Below are 13,995 nucleotides of genomic sequence, written 5' to 3'. Positions count from 1 at the left end.
AACCCAGGAATCAAACTGGGATCTCCCACATTGCAGGTGGATTTTTTACCAGCTGAGCTGCCAGGGAGGCCTATAATGTACAGCCCATAATGTCTAGCAGTACACACAGGAAAATCTTCCTTCCTACTCCCTCACTGCCTCTCAGTTATGTGTAAGTTTTAAACTTTTCTGCTTCATTTCCCTTAGGTATGAATAGTAAAGTTTTAATCTTTTAGGCCTCAGGGTGATCACATTATCAAAATGAGAGAAGGGATCTTGGGGGTGAGGTGGGAGGGACACCTGGTAAGGATATTAGTAGGATAATCCTACCAAAGTATTTAATTACCCCCACCCTCAGACTGTTGAAAAGAAGCTAAAATTGAGTGGAATGAGAGGAAAGCTGGTAGAGTATTACAGGTTGTGCCATTTCATGCAGAGAATGGAACAGTGTGACAAAGCATACACAGGATAATGCCGAAATCCTGAGTTTAAAAACCACTGGTTCTCCTGGCCTTGACTTTGAGGCAGAGTAAACACTTTGGTCTGTATTTCATTTATTCAGTAAGAGTCAGGTATGCTATTTTCTTGTTATATAGATCTTCCCTTGTTAGCTTTTACCTTCGTAAAAGAGGATAAAGGTTCAAGCTCTTTCTTCTGATGGGCCTTAATCAAGAGTTGAAGCCTAGTCTTGCCACTTAGTGGGTGATCCTGGTCAGTGTTTCCCCTCACGTGCTCCAGGAGCCTCTTGTATAAAAGCCACTTGGAGTTGTCTGTAAAAGGGCAGATTACAGGCTGCCAACTCTAGACTTGCTGAATCAGATTTGGGATTGGGGAATTGCCCATTGAGGCCCAAGAATACGCTTTTTTTTTTTCGGCTTTGCCTTGTGGCACGTGGTATCTTAGTTCCCCAGCCTGCTTCCCCTGCACTGGAAGCATGGAGTCTTAACCACTGGACTGCCAGGGAAGTCAACAAGGAATGTGCATTTTAAAGGCTTTTGGGTGATGTGACTAGTTTGAAAAAACTTAGAATAGCAACTCCTTACCAGCAAGAACCAGTTTATCGCTCATCTTTATATAAAATGCTATGAACTATGGCACACACTTCAATATATTACATAAATGAAAACTTCCAGCTATAAAACATGTACTGATATAACCACTTACAGAATAATCTTGCTTTTGTAGGCTATTTCATGAAGAACTCCACGTATCATACTCATTAGAACATATCTTAATTCCTAGTTCAGCTAAAATGATTTACCCCATCTCCCACGATTCTATATTCTTAGGCAGCTTAAAAATCTTAGTTCCATAAATTGTTAGTTTTTGCAATGCCTTTGATTTTGTCTCCTCTCTGCTTTCTCTAATCATGTCTTTGGTTCACTGTGCACCTTAGGCATGAAGATTGAAAACTAGGAAGTGAGACATGTCTAATGCAACTTGGGATACACTAACTTTGGGGTTTTATTCCTATGTAATCACTCAAACTATTGAAATGTGTTGAAGTTCAGTGTTACTAAGTTTGACTATGTTTACTCAGGTTTACATTTATTTGTTAAACTTAGGATGTCCCGTTCTATGGGTCCACTGGCAAAGAAGATCTTTAAAGGAGTATTAGTAGCTGAACTTATGGGCGTTTTTGGAGCATATTTTTTGTTTAATAAGATGAACACAAGCCAAGGTAATCATAATTCAGAAATTACAGTGCTTTTTAGGGGGGTGTACAGTTCACTAACACATTTTAGGTTAAATGGCTTTTTTGGAGAAACTGCTTCTTCAGGGTCAATGTATTAGGCATTTTATGGGCACAAGGGGAAGAAGCTAGGTGTTAATTATTGGTATTATAGAATAAATGACTTACTTCTCCCCTACCACCAACAGTTAAATGTTTGTAGCCTAAGGAAAATGTTTCATACTTCCATGGATTTTCCTAATGGGAAGCATAGAGTAGGTGTCCTTGGTCTGGCTTAGTTTGGGAGTACAGATGGAAAAAATCCAGCCTGTCCATTACACCTCATTGTTTTACAAACTGAGGAAACAAGTAGCATAGCTGAACTGCCAAGTAACCAGTTGCTCAGGTTAGAGAGTTCTCCTCTTCTTCAGTATTAGGCACTAACAGCCTTTCTCATGCCACTGGCCATCACTGAAAGTGCTTTGACATTTTGTGGGGGAAATTTCTTATTAGAGCCCTCAACTTTTAAAAATCAGGAAGTGTTACTTTCCCTTTCTCTAAAGCAGGGGATAGTCATCCTGGGGTGGTGGCCATCTTTAACTTGTCATTGATCTTAAAGGATGTAAGGGTATAAAAGAAAACATACAAATGGTATTTAAAAGCAAACTAAGGTTTAAGGTCAACTTCAAAAATTGGGTGTAGTACAGTCTTATTTCTTTCTCTAGCAAGGTAAAATGGCATTCATAAAACAGTTCATAAAATTACACAAGGGAATTTCACATTAACACTGAAAATCTGCTTTTTAAATACTGTTTTGAAATAAATTACATCATATATATAGGTCAAATCTTAAAAACTCCAAAATAACAAAAGAAGACTACCTATAAGTGCAGTTTTGACCCTATTTTTAAAAGATACAGTTTCTCTAATTTATAGGATTCCTATCTTATAGACCCTAAGGCTAGCACTAAATTATGGCTCCACATGTTAATACAGTGAATTTCTAATCATGCCTAATTTTAAGACTTTTTTTTTTCATTAGATTTCAGGCATACAATGAGCAAAAAATTCCCCTTCATCTTAGAAGGTATGTTTTTCCTTAAGTAAAATTTGTGTGTACAAAGCAAATTTTTCAGGTAACCTTTATAAATTATTTATGACCAATTAAGGGTTAAATCACTTTTTAATTTTTTGATGTCAGTTTCCAAAAAATACTGTTCATCTCTACTTTCACTCCTTACAGTGGAGAAAATTCTCATCGCAGTTACACAATGAGTTAATCCCAGTGATGGGCAGGATTCTTCTTCCAATGGGTTAAGAATATAGACTTTGGAATGAGACTTACCTGAGGGTGATGGGAATCAAATCACTGCTTAAAACACAAAACTCATGTCTGGTTTGCTACTTTCTTGGAGCTTTTTCTTTCTCCATCAAGTAGAGGTAATAATGCCCATCTCATGAATTGTTATAAGGATTAAAAAAAATAACATTATGTAATTACTTCAAACAGTATCTGGTATAAAGTAATGCTTAGTTAATAGTGTTCATTACAAGGATTAGCAGAGATTAGAGATGCTAGAGCTTACACACAACATATGTAATCCTGTCGTCTTTTTCATTTTACTGTGCAGAAATAAGGGGGAACAGGTGGATTTTTTTCTCAGTATAGTTTAATTTTAACACTTTTACATGATTTTATAAATGACAGCTATTTTTATTTATAGTTTATTACAAATCCATTGAACACTCTGGAATGTATGGAATCAGAGAGCAAGATCAAGAAAAATGGCTGAGCAATAAAAATTAATTAGGAGTAAGTGGAATTTTACTTTGTAATTTATTTAGAAAACACTCATTTTCTTTGCTTTTTAATTTTTTGAGTGGTTTTTGGCCTCTTTCTGAAATTTTTCTTCCTCTTGATGATGCTTTTCACATCTCTGTTGTGTAACCAGTCATCACGTTCAGCCTCCCATCTAAGCTGTTTGAGACCTTTGAGGGGGGAGAAGAAAGATGAGCACACTAGATTCTTGGGGGCTCCAGAGAACACCCCGAGTGACAGGAGCTTCCAGTCTGCCATGGCCTGCAGTCACTTCCCATCTGCTCCACAAACCCCTGCTTGTCTGTTGCTTTCCTTCTGTATTTATCATCAAAGATTTACTTACAAATAAACAACAAGGACAGGAAAGGAACAAATGCTCTGTTTTCTTTTCCCTGAACACTTACTGGTGAAAGAAGAGCAGCCAGTTAACTATCAATATCAGAAATAATTAAAAGGTGTTACTTAGCAAATCTATACTATATAAAAAGAGCCTACCTCCATTAAAAAAAAAAGTAGTTTTTGTAGGCTATAGTCTTTTTTGCTGTAGTGTATTTTTAAGAAGTGAAAAAGTCATTCCTTCCAGGTTGTAAGTAATTATTTTTCCCTTCTTACTATCAAAAGGTCCTCCAAAAATATTTAGATCTTCAGAAATTATAACTTAAGACTATTTTAAAACCTCAATAAAAATTCAAGTTACTTACTTGCATTATCTTTGTTAGCCATGGCATTCATACCAATGTTATCAAACTTGGATCCCATATTTTCATCCAATAGGTGGCCAAACTTAAAAAGAAGAGTGGGGGTGGGGTGGGGCGGGGAATACATTTATTAGAAAACACAAAAAACAACGTAGAACAGCTAAGTGCTTAAAACAATACATTAGCCTTACCTCTTCAGCAGATACAAATAAGTTGGAGTCATCAAAGTCTCTTTTCTTTTTTTTTCTTGGTCCTAAAAAAAGTATAAGCCTACATTATTAAATTGTAAATCCAATAATTTTGTAGAAATAAGATCCTTCAATGTAATTTTGTTAATATATATTTATTTGGCTTAAAACACACAGTTATAATTATCTTCTATGAGCATCATTAGGCTGCTGGCATTTAAAGACAGAAAAATAACTTCAGTTAGTATACAGTATTTTTTTTATAACTTAATATCCTAATAGAACTGTTCAGGTGACAATAGTGTCTTCTTGTCTTTCAGATTTGACCATCAATCAAAGTTTGATTTCAAAGTATTTCAAAGTATCAGGCAAGATTAAAATTCTGAAATTGACAAGGATGTATTTTCAATATTTAAGGTTAACTGTAAATTCTAAGTCAGACATTTTGTTCTTGGAGTAACTGTGAAGAAGTGATGGAGGGTTTGTTTATTGTGTTATAACTAGTTTTGTTTACTACTTGAAATAAAGTGGTTCTTAAAAAAACCTCCCCTATAATTCTAAATATATAAACCTTTCAAAACAGAATAGTAAAACATTTTTAATCTGTTAATTTTTCATTTCATTACAGTTTATTACAAGCTACTGAATATACAGTACTCTGTGCTATACAGTAGGACCTTGTTTCTTATTTATCCCCCACTTCTTTCCTCTTTGGTAACCACAAGTTTGTTTTCTATGTCTGTGAGTCTGTTTTTTAAATAAGTTCATTAATATTTATTACATTTTAACTCACATTTAAAATAATTATCTAAAACTATATTAACTAAAAGTATTGCTTTTACCCATTTTCACTTTACCTGAAACAATATTCAAACTCTATTATCAATGTTTCTGGTACTAACAGCCACTTAAAAATCCCTGGTGCCCATTTGCAGTCACATGCTCCCTTCCATGGAAGGCTTCGCTTTTTCTGGCTATTTTATGTAAATGGGATCATGTGGTTCTCAGTGACTGGCCTTTTACTTAGCATAATTTTTTTTTTCCTGGCTGTGCTGCGTGGCTTGTGGTAGCTTCCCGACCAGGGATTGAATCCAGGCCCCTGGTAGTGAAAGCCTGGAGTCCTAACTACTGGACCGCCAGGAAATTCCCAGCAAAACATTTTTGAGGCTCATTCACCTTACAGCAAGTATCAATATTTCATGCCATTTTATTGCTGAACGATATTATATGGGCTGCTTCTATTTTTGGCTTGTACATTCAACAGACGTTTGGTTGCTCCTACTTTTTGGCTATTATGAATATTGCTGCTACAAACAGTCATGTACATGTCTCTGTATGCATATACCAGAGCCATTTTTGATAGAAGTTTCTAGAGCATTTCATCTTTCAAGGTGAAATGTGTATTATTTCAGAATTGTGCATAATGCTATTTTTCTCCTAAGCTAAAACTTCTACTTGTATAGTATCAGGAAAGGTCTTGGTTTTCATTCACCTACAGGCATATATCTAAAGCTTCAATTAGCAAGTACTCCTGCTGTGCGGCTTCCTTCAAGTTTGTTCTTTTTTAAAAAGATTTGTTTATTCTTAGACTAGCCAACATTAGCAAGCGTAGGGTGAATTCCCCCACCCTCAGCAATTCATCTGTTTGCTGGTTCTTTCCTTTTTAAATCCCTTTGTTTCTTTTTTAAAAAAATCAAGTCTGTCACATATCATTTAATCTGTATCCAAAATATTATCCACTGAGATTTGATGTCTTTTCAGGCTAATATCTTCTGAAATGGCACTTTATTAAAAATAAGGTCAATGGGAGAGCATCTTTTAATACAACAGGCTCAGCAGGATTTAAAGCAACATATCTTTTCTGAGAGATTTTGAGGAAAACTGCCTTATGGGCATATGCTATTATTAAAAGTGTGACCTATCATTCAATGAAAGACAAAATTTGAATGATAACACATTATGATGTAAATATGCATCAGGTAAATCTAAGAGAACTGTGATGCTAGCAGTATTTAAACTCTGTAGGGATCAACGTCTCTGAGGGACTGCTACCCACTCAGAGTTGTTGTTAATATTTACTATCAAAAAGTTTTGTATTATTTTAACAAAATATTGTCAAGCATTTTAAACTTTGCAGATCTATTTTTATTCATTAGCATTTATGCCTGACCCTTGAAAAATGTGTAGGTTAAGGGCACCAACCTCTGTGCAGCCAAAAACAGGAATATACCTCAACAGTCAGCCTTCCGCATCCTCAGATGCAACCGACCAAGGACGATGTAGCACTGCGGTATGTGTTTATTGCGGGAAAAAAAATCCCTGTACCAACGGACCCATTCAGTTTAAACTCATGTTATTTAAGGGTCAAATGTACCATAGTACTAGTAAGCAGAAATAAAGAGGCACTATAATAAAAGTTTTTGTTTTTTTTAAAGGTAGGTATGTGTGAAATTTATCCACAAATTAAGGAATAAAATATTTGTATTTATTATAGTGCTTTCCACAGTTTTATCAAATAATATTATCACCTGATATAGTGTTTTCCTTTTATTAGTACCGTAAAAGTATTACACTGAAAGGCATAATCTGTTAGAATATACTTTAAAAAATATTAGAGAACAAATTAGTAGAAATAAAAACTCATTTTACATATTTTTGAGATCAGAATCATTTTGTCATGGCAGCTCTCATTAAAAAAAGAAAATGATGTTAATAAAGAGCATGGGTTTTTAAATAGATGGATCAGATGGGAAGGTAAGAGTTGATAAAAGGAAAAATGCAACAGGTGTCTATGAAAATCCCGGGCTTACATTATTATTGAAGGTTTAAACATTCATGAAAAGATGATCCAGAGGTATTTAAATGAGAGGAGTGAATTCACAAAAGAAAATAATTGGAGGATGTGAAAACCAATAATTTATTAAAAATTCATAAAACTTATTACCCAATAGAACAGTTAATTTCCCAAAATGATAATGAACAATAGCTTTCACATGCAGTGCTTAGGTTTAAGAGACTAAATACATTTTCTTACCTTGAAATGACCCAGCAAAGTCAAAATCATTTGCACCTTTTCTCTTGTTTTTCTTATTACTGACTTTGAGTCTGACTTCATCATCAAGTTCTGTTTCCAAACAAAAACCCTGTTGTTACTAAGCAATTTAAAAAAACTGCTGCAGAACGACTCTGATGAATATAGAGTAACTGTAACATTATTGCAAATGATCAATCCAGTATTTTTAAAAGGCAGTATAACATGACAGGTCAAGAGGAATAGCATAAACAGCCTTGATTAAATAGAAGTCCAAAACAGAACTCAGCTGCTTAAAAACCCCCAAACTCCAGTGACAAGGGAGACGGGAAGATCTTTAAATTTCTGGCTGATCTGAGTATAAATCTGAATACAATATTAAAAAACCTTTAGGAGAAAAACTAGCCTCTACTGAGGCAGAAAGTTTGTTTAAAGGTTTACCTGAAATGCCCTCATTCTCATCATCTAACACATCCATAAATGTTCCTCCATCTTCCTCAATTTCAGCGAATTCTTCATTCATACTTCCTAAGGAAACTTCATCATCATCCAAATTATCAAGGTCGTCATCTTCTGAATCTTCATCTTCTGAGTCATCCTTAGCTCCTTTTGCCTTCTTCTTCATGTTGCTGAAGAAAAATAACAATTTGTAAAGTAAACAAGGACTCTTGTTTTCTAAAGTAAAGTTTCTCTGTTTTCTTTCTGGTGACCAGCAGGGTGTTAGGCTATTAACAGAATTCAAAGGAGAGTTATAGACAGCTCAGAGCCTTTATTTAACATACTAACAAGCATTATAAAAGTCCCAAAATGAAAGTACTATATTTATTTCCCAAAATTCAATACTTTTCTCCTATATAACACATGGTCCTGTGCTCCACTGTTCTGAAAGACAAGAATTTGAGAAATGCTGGGAAAAAACAGTTAAAAAAAAATTTAAGAAAAGCATATTACCTAGCGAAATCAAGGTCATCCTTTCCAGAGGTGAAACAATTATCATCTTCAAATGTGTCTGCGAGAGAGCAATATATAAATTGTGAGATACAGCGAGAAATAACAAACGACACGTCTTATACCAAAATCAACACATATGACTGTTGTTTGTGATAAGTAAACACCAAGATGATATACATCTGACACTGCTGCTATTTTATTAATCTACACAAATCCATGTTCTATGCTGGCCTTAATTAAATCCCCAAACTAAATGGGTTCTGGTTAATTTTACCTTCTTTCTACAGCTCTTTTATGCAATGAGGGAAAATGTCAAATAAGAGAGTATTTAGCGTCCTTTTTACTCCATTAGAACTGTTTTAAGTGCTTATTTTTAGTAAGTGTAATGTAATATGCAATAAGTGAGCTCAATGTAAACTTTAATAATTTCCCAATTTTTGCTTCCATCTAAATTTCAATAACAATTTTCAAGCTCTGTGGATTATAAAGGTAAACAAATTACCAATCATCCTTTCAAATTCCTCATCATCCACATCTTCTATACTTTCTTCATCTTCATTCCGTTTTTGTTTCACTTTAACAGTAGTGACTTTTTTATAATACCTAAAATAAAATGCATGTTATACATTGATATTTGATGATTTTATCAAAGGGCCTGTTCTACGATCATCAAAAGACTTACGGTTAATGCCACTAACAAGTGTAAAAGCTTTCAATTGAGCTGGCATATAAATGACGAAAATTTGTATTATAGAAAAAAGTTTTAAATTCAAAACAGTTGGAAACTTTTGAAATGTGAAGGATAATAAATTTCAGTGATTTAGGCTTGGTTCTTCATAAAAACACCATTAAGTCACCTTAATTAAATGGCACAGTAAAAGGTTGTTTTAGTATCAACACTAAATGGTACAAGTATTCTAATGTTAGAAACTGGCTCTAAATGACCTCTAATCTCAATATTTTATCAGTTCAACCTATTCTTCTATCAGGTACAATGAAACTTAGCATTCTGCCAATAGGATCATACCCTCAAAATTCTTTACACAAAATGTTTTTAAAAAGCAAATCAAATCAAACCAAACTAACCAATCACCCAGATGAGATAACAGTTCCTTTACTATTATTACAAGGCATTAGTAGTAATACTCTTAATAGTAGGTTTAGGACTTATCTCCATAGTGCAAAAAGTCACTTCATTCGTGTGTGACTCTTTGCGAGCCTATGGACTATAGCCCTCCAGGCTCCTCTGTCCATGGGATTCTCCAGGCAAGAATACTGGAGTGGGTTGCCATGCCCTCCTCCAGGGGATCTTCCCATCCCAGGGTTAGAACCTGTGTCTCTTACGTCTCTGGCATTGGCAGGCAGGTTCTCTACCACTAGCACCACCTGGGAAGCCCTATCTCCAGAGTAGTGCAATGAATTTTGCTAATTCTACTTAGAGCCATGTTTTAGACAAATAAATAAGAGTTATTTATCATTACATTAGATTGATACAGATTTAAGCCTCTAAGAAAACTATATTATACTAAAAAGAAACTGAAGATTAAATTTCACAAGATTCTTAAAATGTGTGCTAAATTGTTAAAAAAACAAAACCCTTAAATTTACTTGTTTTAGTTTCATTTAGATATCTTAACATTTAGCAAACTGAACATTTCTAAACTCTCCTAACAAAAATGGACTGACATATCCTTCAATCTGTCTAAGACAGGCCTACGTTAACAAAGCATTTATGGAATCTAAAAATTTTAAATTTAACAGCTCTTCAAATGAACCAGTACATTACATATATTACCTGTAGAAAAACACTTCATCTACTGGTATTTGGCTTTCTTCTTTTGCAAGGAACTCCTTACTGTTAACTAGGAAAACAAGTTAAAAAATTTAAGTAATTATTTTTATGTTCCTCAAGCTTTTAAGACTAAGTACAGAATACCTATAAGTCTAAAGTCTCAAAATGTAAGGAAGTTGGGAAGAAGGCGTCTTATAATGTGAAGGACAGTCTGGAAAAGTCTGTGTGGAGGAAACCCAACATCTGAAATTTAACCGGCCAACAGTGGATCACAGTGAAAGAGCACAGTGCTCTTGTCCTCCAGCTGCACCCAGGATCCAAACTTCAAAAGAAAAAAAATTAATAATCACTTTTACTGTTTCCTCATAAAAATTTTCAGAATCATCTTGATTAAAAAGGGTATTTGGCTTCTCTAATTCCAACTCTAACTTTGGGTAAGTCTTTTTATGTCTCTGGACTTCTGTGAGATAAGTCAATTAAAATTGAATGATTTATAAGTTGTAACTGCATCTTAGACTCTGAACAAAAAGGAACTGGGATCTAGTATGTAAATAAATGTCTGCTATGAATACAAAGAGAATCAGATTCATAGGATGAGTACTAAATACCCATAGAAATAACTTTAAAATAACGCTCAGTGACAAAAATCTGTTGTAGCTATTCTGCCAAGCCCATATTAGAGAGCTTAAGATGGTCTGAACTATAAAAGATAATTATATATGGGGGGTGGGGTTGATGTCAGTGATAGAGCTATAGCTTTACCTATGGATGATACAAGAATAGCAAAATGTTAATTGTTAAAAGATGGGTGATGGTTACAGAGGTCGGGGGGGTGGGGTGGGGTGGTGGGGGGAGGGTCCCTCATACCACTTGTGTATATACTTCGGATACGTTTGAAATGTTTTGCAATGTTTTGTTAAGTAAACTTGAAAATGTATACATTCTTGAACACAAAGATGGATAATATCTCTGATGCTTAGGTTTTATCCTGATAAGCAGAGCAAAGACTAACACACCCTGTGTGCTACTAACTTGTACTGCTGTCAGTTTCAACTGTCCAGGCTTTATACTTACCAGCAAGACTGCGAATATCCTTCATAAAATGTTTTCTTTTTGGCTGCATCACAACACTGTCTGTGTTTTCTGAAATGTAAAATCAAGACAGTGTAATGTAAAACCTAGTTATATATGCTCATGTTGTTTATCAAATATCAACAGTGAAAACTGAGACGTTTATCAAACAGAAGTTTACCTTTGCCTTTATGTGGCTTTGGATTTCGATATACAAATCGATCCAAGAACCTCATCAGTGTGAAATCCTGCAGTGGATCCCCTGAATACTCAATGTAATTTCCCTGAAAGATGAGGGGAGGGAATTAAGAACTTAACCTGAAATATATACATACTCACACACACATAGTTAGAGAAGAAACAAGAAAAACACAAGCATCTACTACATTGCTTCAAAGGCACAAATGTGCGATGAGATACCCTTCAAATATCCCTCTCATGCACATTACTCTTTCCTTGAAGAAATTAAACGCACACTCATACATATTCTATAATGCATTGCTGATATGAACAGGCGAACAGTATTAATACTGTAGGTCATCTAACCATTAACCAGGAATCAAATGCTGAGTGACAAACATGGCAAAAGGCAAAGGGGGAGGGTCCCCTTTCTCCAGGAGCAATAAATAATCAGGACATAATAAATAACTGCTGTGGTTCTATAATATCCATGTGTTTCCACTCATCTCAGAGTGGGAAGAATTTTCTGTTGCTCTTTATCAAACAAGTCATTGCTCCTTTATAATAGCAGAAAAACACACACAATTCTATCTAGTAGAGAAAACACTGACCAGTTACTGACTACTTCAAACAGGATTACTTATTTTCTTTAATTTCTTGTCTTCTGAATATTTGAGACTTACCTGAAGAATAGTCTTTGCGAAAAGGGCCACAGAAGGATGAAAATGCTCAGATAGCTGGAAAGAAATATGTGAGATAAGGTCAACTCCTACAAAAACTGCAGGTTATTTAAGAAAATCCCCCAAATTGAAACTGAAGCCAATATATCAGAAGAGTGATTCTCAAAATTCTGGTCTCAGGAACACTTTGTATACTTAAAAATCAAGGACCTCAAGAGCTTCTGTGATTTAAGTGGGATATATCTACCGATACTTTATTAGAAATTACAACAGATTAAAAAAAAAAAAAGAAATTACAACAGAAAAAAATCTGAACACTTATAGTTCATTTAAAATTAATAATAAACCTATTACATATTAATATAAATAATAACATATAGAATGAAAAATAACTTTTTCAAAACAAACATTAGTGGTAAGAGTAGCATTATTTTACAGCACTGCAAATCTAATATCTGGTTTAAGAGAAGACAGCAGATTCTCATATCTACTGCTGTATTCCATGTTATTTTAGTTGAAATGTGTTTAGGAAATGTGGCCTCACACAGAGATATAGTTGGAAAAAATGGGGGATTAACCAATAGTCTTTCACATAAATGTGGATTTTTTTCCTTTGATACTATACCAAAGATGAGCTGCAACATGGAGTCTGAAACTCTATCAACTTTTGGTATTTTCTACTTAAAACTAACTGGTCTACAGTGAATGAATCTTTATCCATGCTTGACTTTAACACTGTGCACTGCTCATTTATAAAATACTGATTTTGTGAATTATACAATTCTTCAAAATGTTGGTGACATTTAATTAAACATCACAAAACCCATAGTATCACCATGGATTTCATTAGAAAAGATACCAAGAAACTGTTAAGCTTAAGATGGTGGTTATAGGAGTTCTAAAATTTTAACCAAAGCTTGAATTTCATCATTGACAACAGATACTGTCAGCTGTTTCATTTGAAGTAAAAGATTTACTTCATTCATTTTCAAGAAAATATCTCCCAAATATAAAAGTGTGAATAACCAGTCTGTGAACCAGTCTTTCATGAAAAAAGTAGCTAGCTGCATTTCCAACAATTATACAGGCACTTTTCCTTGAGATGTGAGAAAACTCTCCTATTTAGGTATTTTGGGGTTAAAATAATAAAATCAACAATTTTCCTTGCTTCATCATACTTATGTGATACTGGCTTTCCTCCTCCCTTTCAAGTATATGCAATGAAGAATACAATGGCCATCAGTACAGCTTGGTACTACTGCATTTATTTCTGCTAAAGTCACCAGCAGTTCAGCCATCATTTCTTTAATACCACCAGTGCATCATCAATAGTGACAAAGGCAAATAATATCTTGGTATCACTTTCAAAGTAGTTGTGACCTTACAGATGTGCTAACAAGGTGTCAGGGACCCACAGGAGTCTGCCTAGGAAGACAAGTTCATCAGCAAAACTCCAGAAAGGTAAAACTCCAGAAAGGTTATTAGAAATGAGTTCCTCTTAACACATGTACAAGGTAACTTTGCTTGCAAACAGTTCTACTACCACAGATTTTTTCAGAGATACCCAACTGCTGTAATATGGTTGCTAAGTCGTGTCCAACTCTTTGTGATCCCATGGACTGTAGCCCGCCACTCTCCTCTGTCCATGGAATCTTCCCAGCCCAGGGATTGGACCTGTATCTCTTGCATTGGCAGGCGGGTTCACCACCAAGCCACCAGGGAAGCCCTGAGGTATCCAATGCATAAAGCAAAATGTATCCATTTTACAGAGCCATTATATACAATAGCATACTAACGAAAAGCAAAATTTATTTGTATCCATGAATAATATCCTTATTTTGCACGCACATTATTTAAGATTTTCTACATGTGAATGCAAAAATGTATAAATTTAATGTTTATTACAGGCAACAGAAATATGGGTTATAAGGCAT

The 13,995-nt window shown here is 34.7% G+C and overlaps 2 protein-coding genes across 5 annotated transcripts in view; one reads left to right on the top strand and one right to left on the bottom strand.

Annotated features, from left to right (window-relative positions):
• CEBPZOS (CEBPZ opposite strand) overlaps positions 1-4,885 on the top strand; it is a 15,680-nt gene extending 10,795 nt beyond the window's left edge. For 3 of the 4 annotated variants that reach the window (XM_068969942.1, XM_068969950.1, XM_068969933.1), the window contains 4 exons: positions 1,545-1,660; positions 2,694-2,738; positions 3,376-3,464; positions 4,677-4,885. In XM_068969942.1, the coding sequence (XP_068826043.1) occupies positions 1,546-1,660; positions 2,694-2,738; positions 3,376-3,458 (243 nt within the window). In that variant the 5' untranslated portion in view covers position 1,545 and the 3' untranslated portion in view covers positions 3,459-3,464; positions 4,677-4,885. Of the gene's footprint in view, positions 1-36; positions 152-1,544; positions 1,661-2,693; positions 2,739-3,375; positions 3,465-4,676 lie in introns of all 4 variants that reach the window. The other variant, XM_068969923.1, reaches the window with a different exon arrangement.
• CEBPZ (CCAAT enhancer binding protein zeta) overlaps positions 3,153-13,995 on the bottom strand; it is a 23,549-nt gene continuing 12,706 nt past the window's right edge. Inside the window, exons 6-16 of the mRNA XM_068987512.1 lie at positions 12,065-12,118; positions 11,383-11,485; positions 11,205-11,273; positions 10,134-10,200; positions 8,841-8,941; positions 8,339-8,396; positions 7,829-8,016; positions 7,391-7,480; positions 4,360-4,421; positions 4,172-4,253; positions 3,153-3,640 (exon numbers count right to left, since the gene is read on the bottom strand). Of these exons, the coding sequence (XP_068843613.1) occupies positions 3,504-3,640; positions 4,172-4,253; positions 4,360-4,421; positions 7,391-7,480; positions 7,829-8,016; positions 8,339-8,396; positions 8,841-8,941; positions 10,134-10,200; positions 11,205-11,273; positions 11,383-11,485; positions 12,065-12,118 (1,011 nt within the window). The 3' untranslated portion in view covers positions 3,153-3,503. The remainder of the gene's footprint in view (positions 3,641-4,171; positions 4,254-4,359; positions 4,422-7,390; positions 7,481-7,828; positions 8,017-8,338; positions 8,397-8,840; positions 8,942-10,133; positions 10,201-11,204; positions 11,274-11,382; positions 11,486-12,064; positions 12,119-13,995) is intronic.

Source organism: Capricornis sumatraensis, chromosome 1 (assembly GCF_032405125.1).
Source record: "Capricornis sumatraensis isolate serow.1 chromosome 1, serow.2, whole genome shotgun sequence".
In the NCBI taxonomy this organism is placed as follows: domain Eukaryota; kingdom Metazoa; phylum Chordata; class Mammalia; order Artiodactyla; family Bovidae; genus Capricornis; species Capricornis sumatraensis.
The sequence above is the reverse complement of the archived record's forward strand: the minus strand, read 5'-3'. Positions and strand labels throughout refer to the sequence as shown.